The following is a 21,904-nucleotide window of genomic DNA, read 5'->3' on the forward strand; positions in this document are numbered from 1 at the left end:
CATTATGACAGAAGTAGTTTTTACAACTTGGAGCAAGACACCTCAATGGAAGTTAGGCTCCTACCCTCCTACAGAACATGGGAGATAAGGGTGCTTATTTCATTTGATAGTTGCTTTTCAGAGAGATGTTTTCCTTAGTCTTGATAAGTATAGTCCTAGTTGTAGAATGGCATATGGGCTATTTAAAAAGATTTACTTCTCAAAATAACAAAGAAAGAATGTAGAAGTTTTCCAAATGAAATGCTGGAAGAAATAGGAGGTCAGAAACATAGAGCTAGGAAGTAGCCTGTCCAAAGTTTAGTCAAGCTGAGGGGAGCTTTAAGGCCATCTTGGTCACCGAACAATGGAATCCTATTAGACAATAAGAAGGAATGAAGTATTACACAGCAGTATTTAAAATGGATAACCAATAATGGCCCACTGTATAGCACATGCAGTGTTATATGGCAGCCTGGATGGGAGGGAAGTGTGGGGAGAATGGATACGTGTATGTGGCTGCATACATGCTCAGTCATGTCTGACTTTTTGCACCCCATGGACTGGGACCCGCCAGGCTCCTCTGTCCATGGAGTTTTCCAGGCACGAAATACTGGAGTGGGTTGCCATTTCCTACTCCAGGGGATCTTTCTGACCCAGGGATCGAACCCAAGTCTCTTGTGTCTTCTGCATTGGCAGTTGGATTTCTTTATCAGCTGAGCCACCAGAGAAACCCAGATACATGAATGAAAAGTGAAAGTGTTAGTTGCTCAGTCGTGTCCAGCTCTTTGCGACTCCATGGACTGTCACCCACCAGGCTCTTCTGTTCATGGAATTCTCCAGGCAAAAATACTGGAGTGGGTTGCCATTTCCTTCTCCAGGGGATATTCACCTGAAACTGTCACAACATTGTTAATTGACTATACTCCAGTACAAAATAAAAAGTAAAAAAAAAAAGGAATGAAGTACTCATATATTCTACAACATGTATAAACCCTGAAAACATTAATTATGCTAAGTTAAAGAAGCCAGCCATAAAAAGTGATGTATTGCATGATTATGTATTTAGAAATATCTGGAATATCCAAATCTATAAATTAATGGAGGTCGAGGTGGGGTTGCGGGTGGCAGCTAAAGGTATGAGGTTTCTTTTGGGAGATAATAAAGATGTTTTAAAATTTTCTGTAGTGATGATTGTATAACTCTGTGAATATAGTAAGTGCCATTAAGTTGTACACTTTCCTGGGTGAATTGTAAGGTGTGTAAATCATATTTCAATAAAACCATTATCAGAACAAATGTTTGTTGAAATGTGCTACATAGCCAATAGAATATTTACCTATATTTATGGGTAGATAAATTTTTAAAACGATTTTTTTGCTTTCTCCAAGGTAGGTTTTGGTGTCAATAATCTATGGATTCAGAATGTGTATTTCTGTAAGATAGCTTGCTTTTAAGTTTTTGTAAAATTTTAGTATGTATTGACATATTCTGCTAATCAGATTGTGTATAACATGGAATAGAAGAAAAATAATTTCTGAAACGTCCTTGAGATATTTGCCTCCCTTAAATTGGGAACTGTCAAAAAAGGAAAAAACATCTGTGTAAAGAGAATAAGAGGAAATAAGTCTCTCTTCAAAATTGATGAGAAATATATATAATATGTATGTATATCTATAGTATGGTATAAATAAATCCTTGTATTCAAATGAAAACCATATGGACAGAACCCCAATTTATGAATATGTAATGTTCCACATGTTCATTTGTAAACTAGCTATTTGTAGCCTTTTCTTTTTTTGGTCATGCCATGTGACTTTCAGGATCTCAGTTCTCTAACCAGGGACTGAACTCACCACGGCAGTGAAAGCCTGGAATTCTAACCACCAGGCAACCAGGAAATTCCTGTCGCCTTTTCTACAGAAACAGTTTTGTCAACACTGATCAGCTTCGAAGCCTCGCCCACAAAGATGTATTTTGCTCACAATGTAGCTGAAATGGCGTACTAGTGTTAAGACAGGCTGGAATAAAGGGACAATAGCACGAGGAGGAGAATGGATCATTACGTCCCCGTTTCTTGGGTACAGGCATGACTCCAGGCAAAATTCTGAACTATACAGAGTGAGCCTTCGGCTTCCATCCATTTTCCCTTCTGCAGCCCTTGCCCCATGTTCAAGAACTAGAGCTTCTCTCTCTAAGTCATGAAGAGTCCATATTTTACGATGCCCCAAGCTTCCTACTGGATTATCACCCTCAGGCATCACTGTTCCTCTAAGAGACAAATTCACTTACACTGTCTAACACAAGCTTTCTCCCAGCCAACACACACACACACACACGCACACACACTGAAATTTCCATTTTTTCAAGACTATTAATTTTGTTGTGCCTTATAAGAGAAGTAAATTTTGAAAACATGGTAATCTCTGGATCTCCTAAAAGCATTTACAGATACAACTTGGGTTGTAACTTGAAAAGTATCACTAGTTAGTAGGATTCAAGTATTCAATCGAGGGAATGGTAAGAAAAATCTAAAGAGAAAATGAGCTGTCCTTTCTGACCCTAGTCACTCTATGAGATGAAATCCTCTAGGTTGCTCATGCTTTTCACAGAATACCTTCTTTGTCTCTGCCTGAACTTTAGCAGTTTTAAAATGTGCCTTGCTAAAAGTTACACTAATTACCAGAACAGGGATGGTGGAGTCTATAGTGGTGGAAGTTGAAATTGTGAAGATGACATAGAAAAGAGTAATCGAGGACCATTATTGTATGAATGGTGCTTTGGGCTTCTTATGTTTTTTAAAATTTGTACACATATATTTTTCTACACATTGATCAATTGGTTTTTTTTTTTTTTGGTTGTAGATTGGATTTATGGATACTACAGACAACAGAGAAAACTTGTTGAAGAGATTGGCTGGTCCTATACAGGTAAATATATTAGAATATAATGAAATTCAATGAAAATTATCATTGCTTTTTGTATCTGCTCTTTGGAAGGACTGATGCTAAAGCTGAAACTCCAATACTTTGGCCACCTCATGCAAAGAGTTGACTCATTGGAAAGGACTCTGATGCTGGGAGAGATTGGGGGCAGGAGGAGAAGGGGACGACAGAGGATGAGATGGCTGGATGGCATCACCGACTCAATGGCCGTGAGTCTGAGTGAACTGCGGGAGTTGGTGATGGACAGGGAGGCCTGGCGTGCTGCAGTTCATGGGGTTGCAAAGAGTCAGACACAACTCAGCGACTGAACTGAACTGAACTGAACTTATATGTAAAAGAAAATTTTGTAGCTCAACACAACATTTTAACTTAGCTACATGGGAATGAAGTTAATCACTAAAAATACATGCAAAATGATTTCTAGTGAATTTCCATTAGCAAATTGGCAGAATAGAGTACATTGATCTCAGACAGAGCTAGATTTGAATCTCAGATCCACACTAGCTACATCTCCTTGGAAAAAGTATGTATCCTAATTGAGTCTCAGTTTTCTCATCTGTGAAGAGTTTTCTGAACATTCAATGGAGTTGACACAGTGCCTCCTTGTAAATAGAAAATTCTCAATAAACTTTATCAGCTATGCTTGTTATGATCACAGTTGTTGTTATGATTAATATTAACAAATAATGATGGTAGTCTTGCCTTCAAAAGGAGTTTCCTTCTGAATTAGTGTGCTGAGTTAATTGAAATCAGGGTTAAATGTGATTTTGTGTGATTACCAGACTTAACTTAGAGTATCATGAATAGCTGATGTTGGCTTAAAATAGTTCCATCAGAAATGATGATTGAAAAATCTTAGGAAAGAAGAGAAGCTCTAGGCCTGATTGGATGAGCTTGGGTGGACTCTGGAGGGAACATAACATGTTTGATGACCATCTGAGATAGAGTTCAGTGGTAGAGTTGGGTACTCATTAGAGATAAGATTGGGTTAATAAATTGGAATCAAATTAAAAGACCTTTAACATGAATATAGCCAATCTGTTTTATAGATGAAAGATAGCAGCACCATGGAGAAAGCAATGGCACCCCACTCCAGTACTCGAAAATCCCATGGATGGAGGAGCCTGGTAGGCTGCAGTCCATGGGGTCGCTAGAGTCTGGCACGACTGAGCGACTTCACTTTCACTTTTCACTTTCATGCATTGGAGAAGGAAATGGCAACCCATTCTAGTGTTCTTGCCTGGAGAATCCCAGGGATGGGGGAGCCTGGTGGGCTGCCGTCTATGGGGTCGCATAGAGTCGGACACGACTGAAGCGACTTAGCAGCAGCAGCAGCAGCAGCACCATGGATTTTGTAGTGAGGCATGCATTTTCTTTTACTAATTCTTACTTTAAAAGTAGAAATTTAAAAAAAATTCATTCAAATACAAAGAATATAAAACCACTCTTTACTCCCTCCAAGTATATCCACTACAAAATTTGGTATATTCTTTTCAGGACAGTTTTTACTATATTATGTTTATATTATATTATTATATTATGTGTATATGCTTCTTACCTAGAGTTTTGCATCCAGTTTATTCTAGTAATTATTTTTGAGCATTTCCTTATTTCAGTGATAATCCTTGTTGATCCTGGTACTTAGTGTCTGCATAAGTCTATGGGATAAATGTTTCATTTTTAATATTTGAATATTCAGGCTGTTATAAACAGTGATAAATAGATGAATAGAAATGGCTTTATATTTTTATCATTTTTATTAAAGAATCCTTGATATACCATTACTGAATAGAAAAAAATAAATGCTTTCAGAATTCTAGATACACATGACCTAGTTGGCCTCTAGAGAACATGTATGTGCTTACGTATAAGTAAGTGACCACCCCACTGAATAAACCAGGATTTAAAGACTGTCATTTTGAAAATCTTCACTAATCTGATATGCTTAAAAAAATGACATTTTAATTTTAATTTGTTTTATTTGATTACTTTTGAAGTCAGGATTTTAATTTTTATTAGCCATTTATATCACCTTTTTGATGAAATAAGTTAAATCAGAACATAGAATAATCAAGATATACATTAAAGCAGGAAAAATTGAACAAATTAAGGCATGTCTAGCTTGTGACTTCTGTGCAGATGGGTGTGTGGTAGTTCTACATGACATTATATAGAAAGACTTGCCTTTAATCTACCCATTTATAATTATGACCTATATATAAGGACATTCTTATTATTATTAATTTTTAATCTTGAGAAATACATAAAAACAAAGACTCTCCATAACTTTGTGCCATTTTAAATTATTTAAATATATTATTTTGTAAAATTTTGTTTATGCTTTGCTATTGTATATCCAAGGTAATGAACATCCTCGAATTCTATTTCCTTGAGCAATTGTTTTTTCAGAAAAAGTAGACTTTAACAAAAAGAGAGTTGTTGGATCAAATTGCCAAGTGTTTTTAATATTGATATAATGGTCAAATTTTAGAAAATTGTTTTTCCCCACATTTTTATCCATTTCCTCACATTTTTACTCATAGTTGTTTTAAAAACCTGGTCAACTTGATTGACAAAAAGTAAAATCCTATTTTTAATTTGCTTTTTTCTAATTATTTAATTTCTTGTTGTTCAGAAACTAGCAACAAGAAATTAAAGTGTCTGACAAATTTCAACCCATGGACTGAAGCATACCAGGCTTCCCTGTCCTTCACTATCTCCATGAATTTGCTTAAACTTGTGTCCATTGAGTCAATGATACCATCCAACCATCTCATCCTCTGTCAACCCCTTCTCCTCCTGCCCTCAATCTTTCCCAGCATCAGCGTCTTTTCCAGTAAGTTGGCTCATCACATCACTGGCCAAAGTATTGGAGCTTCAGCTTTAGCATCAGTCCTTCCAATGAATATTCAGAGTTGATTTCCTTTTGGATTAACTGGAATTGATGCTTTCAGATTGTGGTGCTAAGGAAGACTCTTGAGAGTCCCTTGGTCAACAAGGAGATCAAAGCAGTCAATTACTTAATTTCTTAAATTAACCCAAGTAACAGGGTTTAGGTTAGGGTTTTGGGAGGATGTATGGTAAATAAATACTGCCTGGGCTAATGGTTAATTGAATAAGAATGGTAGACTTGAGTAACTGGTGTTAAAAAAAAAAAAAGGACAATCCATTTATTTAACTTAGTTTCACTTTTGTTTTCAGTAAAAGGGTTTGTTATATTCTTTTTGAATAAATTTGTGTCTTAGTTTCTCTGGATTTGATTCCAGGTCCTGCTTACAGTTTCAGATGAGGACATTTTACAGCTGCTTAGCTAAAGCTGAGTGCAGATTGATTATTTTGTCTGAATTCATAGAATGTCAGAAAGAAAACAAATGAAAAAAAGCCTTTATCCAAATGAACACTTCTCTCCCAAGCAAATCACACCCAAGTCAAGAATTTCAAATATGGATTATTCAATATTAAGTATATTATCTCTTTTTATTTTTAATACAATAAAGGTTGGTAGTATTTTCAATTTCTATGCTTATTATCTCACCTGGAAAATAAAAAACTATGTGTGATAACTATAAAATTTCAGGATAAATTAGTTTTAAGAGTCTTAAATTTAATTGATGAACAGCTGAAGTAAATTGATTTTGACCAGATTTAGTCCTAGTTTTGTTCATAACAGCTTATCTTGTTGAGCTGTTAGACCATCTTCAATCTTGGAAGAAAAGAGTTGCCCTTGAATGTATATATAGAATTCTATTCATAAAAGTTACTAAGAGCATCATAACATCTGCCTGTAAGAGAGCTCATTGCTTTACCATAAGCTATTTCAAAATGTCACATGGCACATCAAACATGATTTAAATAGAATCTCTTAAGCTAAGGTTGTTTCAGAAATATACAACTGCAATATGTGGAGAAACAATAAAAATCCATGCTGGCTATCAGATGGATAGAGAAACAGAGTGGAAGAGGAGGAGAAAATATTACTCCTTCAGTTGTGTTTTTTTTAGCATCGACTATAAACAACTTTTCTATTCAGGATATATCCTATAATTATGCTGAGAAATGGCAGGGTTGGTAAATACAGTGAACAGTCCCATTTTTAAAGTTGTTACGAGGTGAGCAAAGTTTATCACTCTGCAATGAAAGAGTGAATAGTAAATCTGAGAACATCAGTACTAAAATCCAGTTCTTTCCTTAGTAACTTCATTTCATGTAAGGATTTCAGAAAATGAATTTCCTTTTTTCTATTAATGATAAATTTTCTATTAACAATGTCTATACAAAGACAATTCAATGAAGAAAAAAACACTAACTCATTTGGTCTTTTTTTAAATATATATCATGAACATGTAGCCCACAATGATCACAAGATTAAAGCTTTCCCTCTGAGCTGTTAGACCTTATCACCTTAAGCAATGAGAAGATCATCAGAAATGAATGAACTTCCACTGCTTATTTCTTAGAAGTGATCACTATTGAAATGATTTCCCGGATTTAAAAATACATATATTCAGATGTTTCTTTTCATCGTATTTTAAGACAGCTTGAAACTGGAAATTGTATATTGATATATTTTCAAGTGTTCTTAAACCCAGAGAACTTTAAAGTTTTAGTTAAAGGGTTGCGTTGGCTGCACAGGATTGCATTAGACCACACAGGAGTCACTACTAGAAACGTGACTGAACACCTCAGAAGGAGGGAAGCTCTGAATGCCAAACTGATTCTGCTTCCTCAAATAGAATATCCTGTCTAAATAGTATTTCCAACAAATATATAGACTAGAAGATACTACTTATGGAAAACAAAGGAAGCATAATGTAAGGTTGTGTATTGTGTGGTTTGGTGTTCGGCATTTATTTTTGGACATAGTTGGGTTTAGTAATTTTACTTCTCTTAACCTAGGAGAAATAGGTAACTCAGAAAGAAAATTTAAATCTGTATTGAATAATGACTGACTTTTGACTCATTCGGTCATCTCTTTACATCTGGAGCCTGAAAATTCTTTTAACATATGATGTTTTCCTCTGAATCATCACTTCTTATCTTAGACTGTTCATTTCTCATTTCCAGCTTAAGAATGAAAAGGCACGTTCTAGAACTGTGTATAGAGTTGCCTCATTTTTGTAGAATATTCTATATTTATATGGATGTAGAAGAGAAACCTGGAAGGTTATATACCACCCTGTTGGCAGTGGTTTACCCCTGAAGAATGGGACTGTGGAGGGCCTCTGGAGGCAGGAGACCTTCACCTCTTACTGTATGCTATTGTATCATGCTCATTTTTTAAACACGTATATTCTAGCAAAAGGTTTTCAACACGCTTCTGTTAGTTTTAGCTAAGAAGGGCAAGGTAGTTGGATAATGACCCCAGCTTTGCATTTTCACCAGTCAGGATGTAGGGACTGTGCTGAGCTGAGGTGTGAGGCTGCCGCAGATATCTAATCAGAGCATGAGGACTTACTTCCTGGTCATCCTTAACATTCAGACTGACCAGATTGTTTGCTCTGTATTTCAGCTTTCTTTCAGCAAATAATTTTTAATAACACTCTGCCGAATTGTGCATGAATTAAATCAGTGTTTCACTTTGTGAAATCTCTTTGAACAATTACACTACAGATTGAATAAATCCAATCACTTGAACAGATCCAAGTGATCATTAGTTGGCAGTATCTTAACTTGAGCCTAAACAGATTAAACAAATTAAATTTGGGTGTATCTGATAATCTCACAAGAGGGTTAGAGGGAGTTGACTTGCTTAATTGTATATTATAGACAGATATTTCCTATCATCTATACATCTTTAAAAAGTTTAGCTAAGATGTATGTTTCTTATGCTAAAAGGGATGAGTAGAGAATGCTTCATGAGAGGCTGAATAGGGTTCATTAAATAATCTAAAACTCAGAATTTATTTACCTGCAAATTATCACTTTAGGATTGAAAAAATAAAGGTGTGGCTACAGAATAGCATTACAATTAAATAATCATGTTATAAATATATCTAAGAATAAAACAATATGTCAGCAGTATTCCCCTATGAGTAAGATGAAAATTGCATAGATTCTCTATGCCAGCCTCATAACTACCCCTGCTGACTGTATTTGGTAGTCTTGAATGGATTGGGCAAGTTCCTTAGTAGCTCAAGATGAGAACATCTGGCTATTTCTCCTTCTGTTTGCTCTCAAATGTGTAGGGACTACTCTCTAGTTGCAGAGCCTGGCATCATCATTCTCTACTCATCCTTTCTAGTTGTGGTGGCTTCTCTTGTTGCGGGGCACAGCCTATAGGCGCACAAGCTTCAGCAGATGTAACGCACAGAATCGGTAGTTGTGGCTTGCAGGCTCTAGAGTGAGGTTTCAGTAGTTGTGGTGCAGGGGCTTTAGGTGGTCCGCTGCATGTGGAATTTTCCCTGACCAGGGGTCGAACTCATGTCGCCTGTGTCGGCAGGCAGATTCTTATCCACTGTACCAACAAGGAAGTCGTGACTCATTTTTTACATTCAGAAAGATTTCTCATTAAGTGAAGCAGAGAATTATAAAAGCTATTTTGAATATATTCAGATATGTTTAGGACTGACTTTTTTCCCCTTTATCCAGTGAATGTATATATATATCTATGTGGCTACCCCTCTATCCTGCTGCCTCTTAATATCAGGTCTCTTTTTTTAACTATGTGGTATGTTTTGTTCAGCTAAGAGATGCCTTGACTGAGCCAGAGGTGGAACTTTTCTTGGCTGGAGTGCAGAGGATCTTAGAGGTTCTTTGTGGCCTCTGGCAAACCAGCTTCCAAACTGTGCAGGGAGCTTCTTAACTATCATAGAATATTCTGGGACACTTGAAAGCTGTCTAGATTCCTTCCTCAAACAGTATGTGCCCAGGTTCCATGGAGAGGGAAGCGAACTTGAACGATTTTTACAGGTAGATTCAAAGTAGTAGCTGATAACCTAGGGAGGTGGACTTGTTGGAAGCCAGAACTGAGAGAAGCAGTCGGGGGCCCTGGGGGATAATTACCGTGACTGAGGAAGAAGCCTGGCAGCAGAGGCTGAGTGCAGAGTAGAGCCTGGCATCAGCCGGTCCAGCTTCCTGTGATGCTCTCAGCTGTTTGCGGGGCTCCTCCCCACCTAAGAAGCCACTCCCTCTCAAATGCCTGCAGGCACTGTCCTGGAAACAGAGAGCCCAAGCAAGCTCCACGGTGGGCTCCTTCTCAAAGAGGCTGAAATGAGAAGACCACCCTGGGAGTCCCCAGGCAGACTCACATGAAGCCAGCTGAAGTGCAGGCATCCAGTCCAGTCCAGCCCCTGCCCATAGCCCACGAGGCAATTGACAGGCTCTTGTCTAGGAAGGAGCAGCAACCTTGGACTTAAAATCAGATTCTTGTCCACCTGGACTAAACCTTTTCCCTTAGAAGATACTACCTAGTTCTCTAATTTAACAGAGTAAATTTTGATAACAAAATTTTGAGAAAGAGGAGACCATATCTGGCCTGAGGAAACTGAGTGTGATAAGATAATAGATACCTTTCTGATCATTTCTCTGCTCCTGTCATTTCTCCCAGTGATCAAATCAATGAAGTGTAGAGCTCTGAGCCATTATCTTGATTAGTATCAAGAGTAATGATCTGGTATATGTTTTCCCCCCAAAGTGAAAATCACTGCATTTATTTCTCATTGTAAAAATAATGTATATTCATTTAAGAAAAAAATATATATATATATGAGAAGGAAATGGCAACCCACTCCAGTACTCTTGCCTTGAAAATCCCATGGATGGAGGAGCTTGGGGCAGGCTACTATCCATGGGGTCACAAAGAGTCGGGGATGACTGAGCGACTTCACTTTCTTTCTATATATATGTATAGGTGTGGTAGGTGTGGGTTTCCCTTGTGGCTCAGCTGGCAAAGAATCTGCCTGCAATGCAGGAGACCTGGGTTGAATTTCCGGGTTGGAAAGATCCCCTGGAGAAGGGAAAGGCTACCTACTCCAGTATTCTGGCCTGGAGAACTCCATGGACTGTATAGTCGCGAAGAGTCGGACACGACTGAGTGACTTTCACTTCACTATTTGTAGCTGTAGACTTATTATGTGTAAATACATAAATGTATTTATGTTTTTGAATATATGTAGGTATTTATAAGCATAATATAAATGTATGTATGAATATTTACCTACAGATATATTTATGTAAACATATAAAACAAATTTATGCACAATGTGTATGTATAATAGCTGAAATTTATAGAAAATGGCAATAAATCTTAATTGGAAAACAAGAAAAGCTGTATTTTAGAGCCCTTTGCCATTTGGAAATTAAAACAATAGCAGAACTACCCAGAATCAGCATCAAAGCACATTCAAAACTTGGCACATGCCAAACTGGATTATTTCTAAAAAACTAATGGCTAGTCTAGCTTTTTTACATAGGTATTTTCTTTCATATTTCATTAGCATTTCTAGTAAATAAGAACTCCTTGCAGCACTTTTTTCATTAAAAACATATAGTTTTTCTTTTCTAAAAATCCAGAACTTGCACCCATACCTATGCTACTTCTGCTAAGTTGCTTCAGTCATGTCCGACTCTGTGCGACCCCATAGACGGCAGCCCACCAGGCTCCCCCGTCCCTGGGATTCTCCAGGCAAGAACACTGGAGGGGGTTGCCATTTCCTTCTCCAGTGCATGAAAGTGAAAAGTGAAAGGGAAGTCGCTCAGTCATGTCCGACTCTTCGAGACCCCATGGACTGCAGCCTACCAGGCTCCTCCGTCCATGGGATTTTCCAGGCAAGAGTACTGGAGTTGGGGTGCCATTGCCTTCTCTGACCCATATCTATAGTGCCCAATATATCCTGAACGAGATTCTTAGGTTCAGTTAATCTGTATTAAAATGTGAAGGAGTTGACTTCTTATTGATTGCTTGACTTGCCTTCTACCTGGATGTTGTCATATATATTCCTTGACAAAGGGAAATTTAAAGTTTTGAGATTATTCATTTAATGAAATCATACTTACTGGGTACATAACATGAGCCAGACACTGTGTCATGTTCCAGGGATGTATTGAAAAATGGAAGCAGTCACAATCATGCCAATTATGGTGATTACCAAGGGTGACAAACACCGCAATGGTAGACTCCTACATACCTTAAGGGGTTCAGGGGAAGCTCCTTTACACTGAAATAAAACATAAGTAGGAGCTAACTAGACCAACACAAGTGAAAGATTATTGCATGCAAAGAGAGCGGCTGTGTTAACCTATGGGCAAGAGAAAAATTGCTATGCTTCCAGCCTCTTTAGTATGCTTCTTCCCTGAAAGAAAAATAGGAATGTGATGAGAACATTCTTCAGTTCAGTTCAGTGGCTTGGTTGTGTCCGATTCTTTGAGACCCCATGGACTTCACCATGCCAGCCTTCCCTGTCCATCACCAACTCCCGAAGCTTGCTCAAACTCATGTCGGTCAAGTCTGTCTTGCCATCCCACCATCTCATCCTCTGTCATCCCCTTCTGCTTTCAGTCTTTCCCACCATCAGGGTCTTTTCAAATGAGTCAGCTTTTCGCATCAGATGGCCAAAATATTGGGAGTTTCAGCTTCAGCATCAGTCCTTCCAATGAGTATTCAGGACTGATTTCCTTTAGGATTGACTGGTTGGATCTTATTGTAGTTCAAGGGACTCTCTGGAGTCTTCTCCAACATTCTTTCACTTTCAAGAGGCTCTTTAGTTCTTCTTCACTTTCTGCCATAAGGGTGGTGTCATCTGCATATTGGAGGTTATTGATATTCCTCCCGGCAATCTTGATTCCACTTTGTGCTTCATACAGTCCAACATTTCTCATGATGCAATCTACATATAAGTTAAATAAGCAGGGTGACAATATACAGCCTTGACGTACTCCTTTTCCTATTTGGAACCAGTCTGTTGTTCCATGTCCAGTTCTAACTGTTGCTTCCTGACCTGCATACAGATTTCTCAAGAGGCAGGTCAGGTAGTCTGGTATTCCCATCTCTTTCAGAATTTTCTGCAGTTTATTGTGATCCCCACAAAGGCTATGGCATAGTCAATAAAGCAGAAATAGATGTTTTTCTGGCACTCCCTTGCTTTTCTGATGATCCAGCAGATGTTGGCAATTTAATCTCTGGTTCCTCTGCCTTTTCTAAAACCAGCTTGAACATCTGGAAGTTCACGGTTCACGTATTGTTGAAGCCTGGCTTGGAGAATTTTGAGCATTACTTTACTAGCGTGTGAGATTAGTGCAATTGTGTGGTAGTTTGAGCATTCTTTGGCATTGCCTTTCTTAGAGATTGGAATGAAAACTGACCTTTCCAGTCCTGTGGCCACTGCTGAGTTTTCCAAATTTGCTGACTTATTGACTGCCACACTTTCACAGCATCATCTTTTAGGATTTGAAATAGCTCCACTGGAATTCCATCACCTCCACTAGCTTTGTTCGTAGTGATGCTTCCTAAGGCCCAGTTGACTTCACATTCCAGAATATCTCGCTCTAGGCAAGTGATCATACCACCGTGATTATCTGGGTTGTGAAGATCTTTTGTATAGTTCTTCGGTGTATTCTTGCCACCTCTTCTTAATATCTTCTGCTTCTGTTAGGACCATACCGTTTCTGTCCTTATTGTGCCCATCTTTGCATGAAATAGTCCTTTGGTATCTCTAATTTTCTTGAAGAGATCTCTAGTCTTTCCCATACTATTGTTTTTCCTCTATTTATTTGCATTGATCACTGAGGAAGGCTTTCTTATCTCTCCTTGATATTTTTGGAACTCTGCATTCAAATGGATATATCTTTCCTTTTCTTCTTTGCTTTTGGCATCTCTTCTTTTCACAGCTATTTGTAAGGCCTCCTCAGACAGCCATTTTGCTTTTTTGCATTTCTTCTTCTTGGGGATGGTCTTGCTCCCTGTCTCCTGTACAATGTCATGAACCTCCATCCATAGTTCACCAGGCAGTCTGTCTATCAGATCTAGTCCCTTAAATCTATTTCTCACTTCCACTGTATAATTGTTCAGTTCAGTTCAGTTCAGTTCAGTCGCTCAGTCGTGTCCGACTCTGTGACCCCATGAATCGCAGCACGCCAGGCCTCCCTGTCCATCACCAACTTCCGGAGTTCACTCAGACTCATGTCCTTCGAGTCAGTGATGCAGGGATTTGATTTAGGTCATACTTGAATGGCCTAGTGGTTTTCCCTACTTTCTTCAATTTAAGTCTGAATTTGGCAATAAGGAGTTCATGATCTGAGCCACAGTCAGCTTCCAGTGTTGTTTTTGCTGACTGTATACAGCTTCTCCATCTTTGGCTGCAAAGAATATAATCAATCACCATCTGGTGATGTCCATGTGTAGAGTCTTCTCTTGTGTTGTTGGAAGAGGGTGTTTGCTATGACCAGTGCATTCTCTCGGCAGAACTCTATTAGCCTTTGCCCTGCTTCATTCCATACTCCAAGGCCAAATTTGCCTGTTACTCCAGGTGTTTCTTGACTTCCTACTTTTGCATTCCAGTCCCCTATAATGAAAAGGACATCTTTTTTGTGGTGTTAATTCTAGAAGGCCTTATAAGTCTTCATAGAACTATTCAACTTGAGCTTTTTCAGCGTTACTGGTCATGGCGTAGACTTGGATTACCCTGATATTGAACAGTTTGCCTTGGAGACAAACAGAGATCATTCTGTTGTTTATGAGATTGCATTCAGGTACTGCATTTTGGACTCTTGTTGACTATGATGGCTGCTCCATTTCTTATATGGGATTTCTGCCCACAGTAGTGGATATAATGGTCATCTGAGTTAAATTTACCCATTCCAGTCTATTTTAGTTCGCTGATTCCTAAAATGTCAACGTTCACCCTTGCCATCTCCCGTTTGATCACTTACAGTTTGCCTTGATTTGTGAACCTAACATTCTAGATTCCTATGCAATATTGCTCTTTACAGCATCGGACTTTGCTTCTATCACCAGTCACATCCACAACTGAGTGTTGTTTTTCCTTTGGCTCTTTCTCTTCCTTCTTTCTGGAGTTATTTCTCCACTGATCTCCACTAGCATATTGGGCACCTACTGACCTGGGGGTTTCATCTTTCAGTGTCCTATCTTTTTGCCTTTTCATACTGTTCATGTGGTTCTGAAGGCAGGAATACTGAAGTGGTTTGCCATTCCCTTCTCCAGTGACCACATTTTGTCAGAACTCTCCACCATGACCCACCCGTCATGGGTGGCCCTACATGGCATGGCTCATAGTTTCATTGAGTTAGACAAGACTGTGGCCCATGTGATTAGATTGGTTAGTTTTCTGTGATGGTGGTTTTCAGTCTGTCTGCCCTTGGATGGAGAAGGATAAGAGGCTTATGAAAGCTTTCTGATGAGATACACTGACTGAGAGGGAAACTGGGTCTTGTTCTGATGGGTGGGGCCATGCTCAGGAAATCTTTAATCCAATTTTCTGTTGATGGGTGGAGCTGTTTTCCCTCCCTGCTGTTTACCTGGGGCCAAACTCTGGTGGAGGCAATGAAGATAATGGTGACCTGCCTCAAAAGACCCCAGGCACGTGCTGCTACAGTCTGTGCCCCCAACCCTGCAGCAGGCCCCCACTGACCCATGCCTCTGCCGGAGACTCCTGGGCACCCACAGGCAAGTCTCCTGTGGGGTCACTGTTCCTTTCTCCTGGGTTCTTGTGCACAAGGTTCTGTTGTGTCCTCCAAGAGTCTCAGTCCTATAGAAGTTCTGGAAGCTCTATAGTGGAGTTAATGGTGACCTTCTCCAAGAGGACTTAATCCATACCCATGAAGAACCTAAGCCACCCCATTTTGTTAAAAAAAGACTCCATTTTAGAGTTCTGAGGAAAGAGTCTTTGGAAATCCCCTGACCTCACCCCACCATCTGTGAGCCAATTAGATCCCAGATCAGGATCTCCTGACTTTACGTTCAGGACTTATGATCTACCCGGGAAATTTGAATTAAGCCTGGGAAATGGGAACCAATCAGAACCCGTGGCCAGCCCGGGAAATGAAAACCAATCAGAACCCAACACCTAACCCTTCCACAGAAGGTAACCAATTAGACATCTCCCAACCCAGAAACTCCCATTTTTCGAATTTTTTGCACGAGAATACTCTATATAAGCAATGTAACCCAGAGTTCAGGGCTCCTCTCCTTAGCCGCTGTGTCGGTAACGGTGGGAGCCCCAGCTCGAGCTTGGTGATAAAAACTCTTGCGTTTGCAGTGGATACCGGCTCCCTGGTGGTCATTGGGAGATTTCGCGACTCGGGCATAACGCCCACACCAAGCGCCCCTGTCCCTGTGGTAGACCACTGCCGACCCGCACCTCCACAGGAGATGCTCAGTCACAGTTCTGTCTCAGTCTCTGTGGGGTCCCTGGCGCCTGGTGCACACAAGGTTTGTGTGAGCCCCCTGAGCTTCTCTGGCGGAAATCGGGTTTGATTCTAAATGCGAATTTGCCCCTCCTACAGTCTTGCTGGGGCTTCTCCTTTGTCCTTGGACGTGGGGTATCTCCTCACAGCTGCTCCAGTGCCTACTGGGGTTTTTCTGACTTTGGCTGTTGGGTATCTCCACCTGGCGGGTCCAGCAAAGTTCAGCCTCTGCTCCTGGACATGGGGTAGTGGCACCTGGTATGTCCCTGCAATTTATTTCTGGCATGAGTGAATAAAGCTGGGATGTGATAGTGTTTTCATTTTACAAGATGAAGTCACCTGCTCAGATTTAAAAACTGAGCAGAAGACTGGAAACTTAACGCTGGGGCTTGACTCCCAGTGCTCTTCTTGAGACTCCTTATGGCCACATGTGCGTCTTGTGTTTCAGTGATGTGGGTAACAACACAGAGCTGTTAGATCTCTTAATTATCATGTAAATATTTTTTAAAATGCTGATTCCAAAGCCAGTGTGTTTGATATGGTCTTTTTTTTGCTTTATGCATGTATCTTTAAAAATAATGTATTAAGAGCAGTCTCTTCTGAAAAGTGAAATTGTGGGGGCCTTTTATTTTCATCTCTGTTTGTCCATATCTTCCAGCCTGTCTACACTAAATATATATTTATTTTATAGCCGAGTTGGGGGAAGGGGGCTTGAAACATCTAATTAATATAGTATACTATAAATTTATTTAAATTAATTTTTAAAAATTCTGTGTGTGATGAATGAGTTGTTTTGCATCACAGAAAGTCTTCTGCTTCATTGTATGTCCTCATTTCATATAATGATCTAATGGTTTATGTGTCTGAGGGCCTTGTATCTGGGTCTCTTCCTGCTTGACTGAAGCAGAACTTCTTTACTGATCAGTAAAGTCAGAAACACTGTGTTAATCATTAATATCCTTAAAAAGCAGGTAATAAATTTAGTGTGGAAATGGATATGATGCTCTTAGAAGGATAGGCATATCACGGTCCACTTGCATTTTACCCAAACTCGATCCAACCAGGATTCCAGGGAGGGCACTTAAAATCTCACACAGTTGGATTTTCTTCTCCGCTGTAGTGCAGTATATTCACTTTGCATTCGTTTCACAGTCAGGATCATTATCCTAGCTCAGTGAGAATCAATTTCTCATAGTTGATTGTCTGAATCACTGCCAACTCAGTCACATTTTCTACATCATTTACCAGAAAGTATAGTTTTTTAAAACGTCAGAACAATTTATGCAGGTAACCTGTAGCCTCACTCTGCCCTCAGAATGTGCTTCAGAGCAGTCACCCACTCCTGGAGCCCAAATGCTTCTGCAGATTGATCGACAGTGTTGCTGACCTGTAGATCAAAGGAGCCCCCATTCCGCTTCCCCATTTTCTAAGTGAGCTTCTATAGACATGAAAGAGTTCATTCTCTGTTGTGAGGAGAACGGTTCTTTAGAGTGCAGTGTCTATTGTTTCCTTTAGAAGAATAATTACATCTTTAATTTCTGTGGATGTAGTGAGGAAGCCAGTATGGGACATGTGTATGGGGCTTTGGAGTAGATTTGAGGAGAAAATTCTGTGACTTTTAATTATTATCCTCTACCCCGCATGTGTGCATGTTTTGGTAAATTATAATAACTGTTCTACTGCTTTCATTTATGGTGATTGCTGTTTTTATGCTTCAACACAAGAAAGAAGATTTGATTTAAAGTCTAAGTCATATTGACATGTTTTTATCCCATCAACATTTTTAAAAAGTAAATTGAGTGGAAAATTAAGTTTGCACACATGATGCAAATTCCTCTAATGTGTCTGACCTTTGTTTAATCATTTAAGAGTTATCACTGCAATATGTTTATATAGATTAGATACTGCAGAGATCTAAGGAACCGTATTTGTCTGATCCTAATTACTATTTGACATTAAATAGTCTCGTCACCTTCCAGTTTCCTAATGCTAAGCAATTAAACAGCAAGCAGCTGTTGGTCAGATAAGTATTAAACTTTGCCAATTATATACACACACACACACACACACACACACACACACACACACGTTTCTCACCATATTTGGTCTGTGTTAGAATAGAATAGCACCCCACTCCAGTACTCTTGCCTGGAAAATCCCATGGACGGAGGAGCCTGGTAGGCTACAGTCCATGGGGTCGCTAAGAGTCAGACACGACTGAGCAACTTCACTTTCACTTTTCACTTTCATGCACTGGAGAAGGAACTGGCAACCTACTCCAGTGTTCTTGCCTAGGACAGGGGAGCCTGGTGGGCTGCGGTCTACGGGGTCGAATAGAGTCGGACACGACTGAAGCAACTTAGCAGCAGCAGCAGCAGCAGCAGAATAGATTGCAAGATATGTTGAAATTCACACGTCTTAGGACTGTATGTTATAGGTTATTGCTATAAAATTATCTGTTTAATAGTGTTAAGATTCTTGCTAAATTATCACAAATAGTTGTTTATCGTATAGTTGCTCACAGTATATGAAGATGCATCAACTAAAAATAACTTGGGGAATAAATGAATAATAGAGTAAAAAAGAGAAAGCACATGTTTGAATACGTTTATCCACGTGGAAGTGCTTTAGCTCTCTGGATGTGGTATATTGACTTGGAAGAATATTATTATTGCTTCTGTTTAACATATGATAACATTCTAAATGTTATTTTCAAAACCTGCTGTCTACATCAGTAAAAAGAGAAGGTAAGCTCTTGAACAGCTGTTAACACAACTTCCATTGATTAGCTTATTTAGACAAGGCATCTTTACCTGCCTGCCTGAGTCCAGTGAGAACCACTTACTAGTGAGTCTGGCTGCACGCCATCTTTATCTTGAATTACCCTAGACACATTTACCTCTAGTAATTGCCAAGGAAAGTTCTTTTTCATAACCTTTTAAAAATCATTTTCTATTGACATTTCCAAAAGAGCCTGGGTTCTAATGCTATCTGAATGGTATTATTAGTTTCTGAATTCTTTTTTCTTTTCTTTTGACTTTCCAAATTCCAGTCTTGTAGTTCTCTTAATACTAAAGTAGGTTGCCATTTCTTGCTCCAGGGCATCTTCCCAACCCAGGGATCAAACCCATGTCTCCTGTGTCTCCTGCATTTTCCGGCTGATTCTTTATCACTGAACCACACGCAAAGCACTAGTTCTCCTAAAGAAAAGTGGAAGTCGCTCAGTCGTGTCCGATTCTTTGCGTCCCCATGGACTGTAGCCTGCCAGGCTCGTCTGTCCATGGAATTCTCCAGACCAGAATACTGGAGTGTGTTGCTGTTCTCTTCTCTAGGGGATCTTCCCAACCCAGGGATCGAACCCAGGTCTCCCGCATTGCAGGCAAATTCTTTACTGTCTGAGCCACCAAGGAAGCCAAGTTCTTCTAAACTGTACTTCTAATAGTGATTTCCTCCTAAATATTTTGGCTGTTGGTAATGTACAAAAAAGATCTTCACGACCAAGATAATCACAATGGTATGATCACTCACCTAGCACCAGACATCCTGGAATGTGAAGTCAAGTGGGCCTTAGGAATGATGCTGAAGCTGAAACTCCAGTACTTTGGCCACCTCATGCAAAGAGTTGACTCATTGAAAAAGACTCTGATGCTGGGAGGGATTGGGGGCAGGAGGAAAAGGGGACGACAGAGGATGAGATGGCTGGATGGCATCACTGACTCGATGGACGTGAGTCTGAGTGAACTCCGGGAGATGGTGATGGACAGGGAGCCCCTGGCATGCTGCAGTTCATGGGATCGCAAAGAGTCGGACACGACTGAGTGACTGAACTGAACTGAATGTATTTAATGCCACCTTCACAACTTGACAAGTAAGATTGAAATTTTTCTGAATTTTTGTTTTTTAGTAAATGTTATCCATTTCTTTCTTCAGTAGCTGTTTCAAAGTAAGTAACTCATATGTTTGTCACTTTTCAAGTCACTAATGGGAGCTCACCCTGTCAACAATCCACCTGCTATGTAGGAAACCCTGATTCGTTTCCTGGGTCTGGAAGATCAGTTGAAGAAGGGATAGGCTACATATCCCTTCTGATATTCTTGGGCTTCCCTGGTGGCTCAGACAGTAAGAATCCGCCTGCAATGCAGGAGACCTGGGTTTGATCCCTGGATTGAGAATATCCCCTGGAGAAGGGAACAGCTACCCACTCTAGTATTCTGGCCTGGAGAATTCCATGCACAGAGGAGCCTGGCAGGCTACAGTCAGTCCATAGGATCGCAAAGAGTCGGACACGACTGAGCAACTTTCACTTTCAATGTCAACCACACAGAGTAAATTATTTTACTGCTATTTATACAAATTATATTTTCCATCACTGGGCTGCATTTTGTTTGGAATTTAGTCTCTCATTCTTGGGAGGGGGCTATATTTTTGAAAGTTTTAATGCTTGTCCATAGAAATTGAGGGGGAAAAAAGCATCTATCAGATCTCATTATCTCAGCAGAAAACTTGTTTGAAACTCTTACAGTGGATACAGAGCCTTAACTTGCTAGCTAATCCACTTCATTCATTTATTCATTCATTCACCAAATTTTAATTGAGCACTGCTTATTTGGCAGCAAAAAAACAAGCATCTCTAGGTAAAGGAAGTGACTCCTAGTGACTTCAATTTAATGTTGCATAAAGATGTCACCTCATTCATAAATATTGTGTACAGTCATTTTAGTCTATTATCCTTTGGACAGTCTCCAGAATTATACAGATTAACTTTATTCAAGTAAATGTGTGTGCGTGTTCAGTCATGTCCGACTATTTGCTACCCCATGGACTGTAGCCTGTCAGGCTCCTCTTCCATGAGATGTTCCAAGCAAGAATACTGGAGCAGGTTTCCATTTCCTCCTCCAGGGGATCTTCCCGACCCAGGGATCAAACCTGAGTATCCTTTATTGCAGGCAGATTCTTTACCGCTGAACCACGTGCATTCAAGTAAATAAACAACAACAAAATTTGTAAGGACACGCCATTGTCTTAATTTAAATAAATGTTAGTTTTGATAAACTTTTTGAATGGAAAGTTTGGGGAAAAATTTTTTTGAAATTTCCTTTTGACTCAGTTTTGCCCTTTGGTTTGGGAGGATTCACAATATTACCCCAGGTGATATAAAGTTTCAATTAAGCCTTGCTTGGACTTAGTCAACGTTGGCAATTCCTAAAAAACTACTGAACACAATCTAGTTTTCACTAAGATCTATAACTAGGCTATCTACTGTTGCTTTGCATTCTGAAGCTCCCTTCATTCACACCCTGGTGGCAGTGGGTCAAGTATAACATCTATATCCAAGTCCAGTGCAGAGAGACGATATTCCCTCTCTCTTGTTAGCCATGGGATATCCCTCCTGGGTTAAAGACAGCTGCTTCTCTAGAACCCTGAGAGGAATGCTAGACTTAGTGACAGGGTCATTTTCTCAAAAGTTTGGAAGAAGCAGCTTATCGTTTTGGTCAAATTCCAAGTACTTGCAGAATAGAATTCAGTAGGGATCATGTCCTGATTATGAAGTCTCCTTTACTCATTTAACGTTCATGCATGTACTATTAGATGTTGGTCAGGAATCTAGGTGATTAGTGACAGAG

General features: G+C 39.6%; 1 protein-coding gene across 1 annotated transcript in view; it reads left to right on the forward strand.

Moving 5' to 3' along the window:
* PTPRZ1 (protein tyrosine phosphatase receptor type Z1) overlaps nt 1–21,904 on the forward strand; it is a 201,056-nt gene that overhangs the window by 57,652 nt on the left and 121,500 nt on the right. The window contains exon 2 of the mRNA XM_052638631.1: nt 2,841–2,906. Coding sequence (XP_052494591.1) covers nt 2,841–2,906 — 66 coding nt within the window. The remainder of the gene's footprint in view (nt 1–2,840; nt 2,907–21,904) is intronic.

The sequence above is a fragment of the Budorcas taxicolor genome, chromosome 4 (assembly GCF_023091745.1).
Source record: "Budorcas taxicolor isolate Tak-1 chromosome 4, Takin1.1, whole genome shotgun sequence".
NCBI lineage: Eukaryota > Metazoa > Chordata > Mammalia > Artiodactyla > Bovidae > Budorcas > Budorcas taxicolor.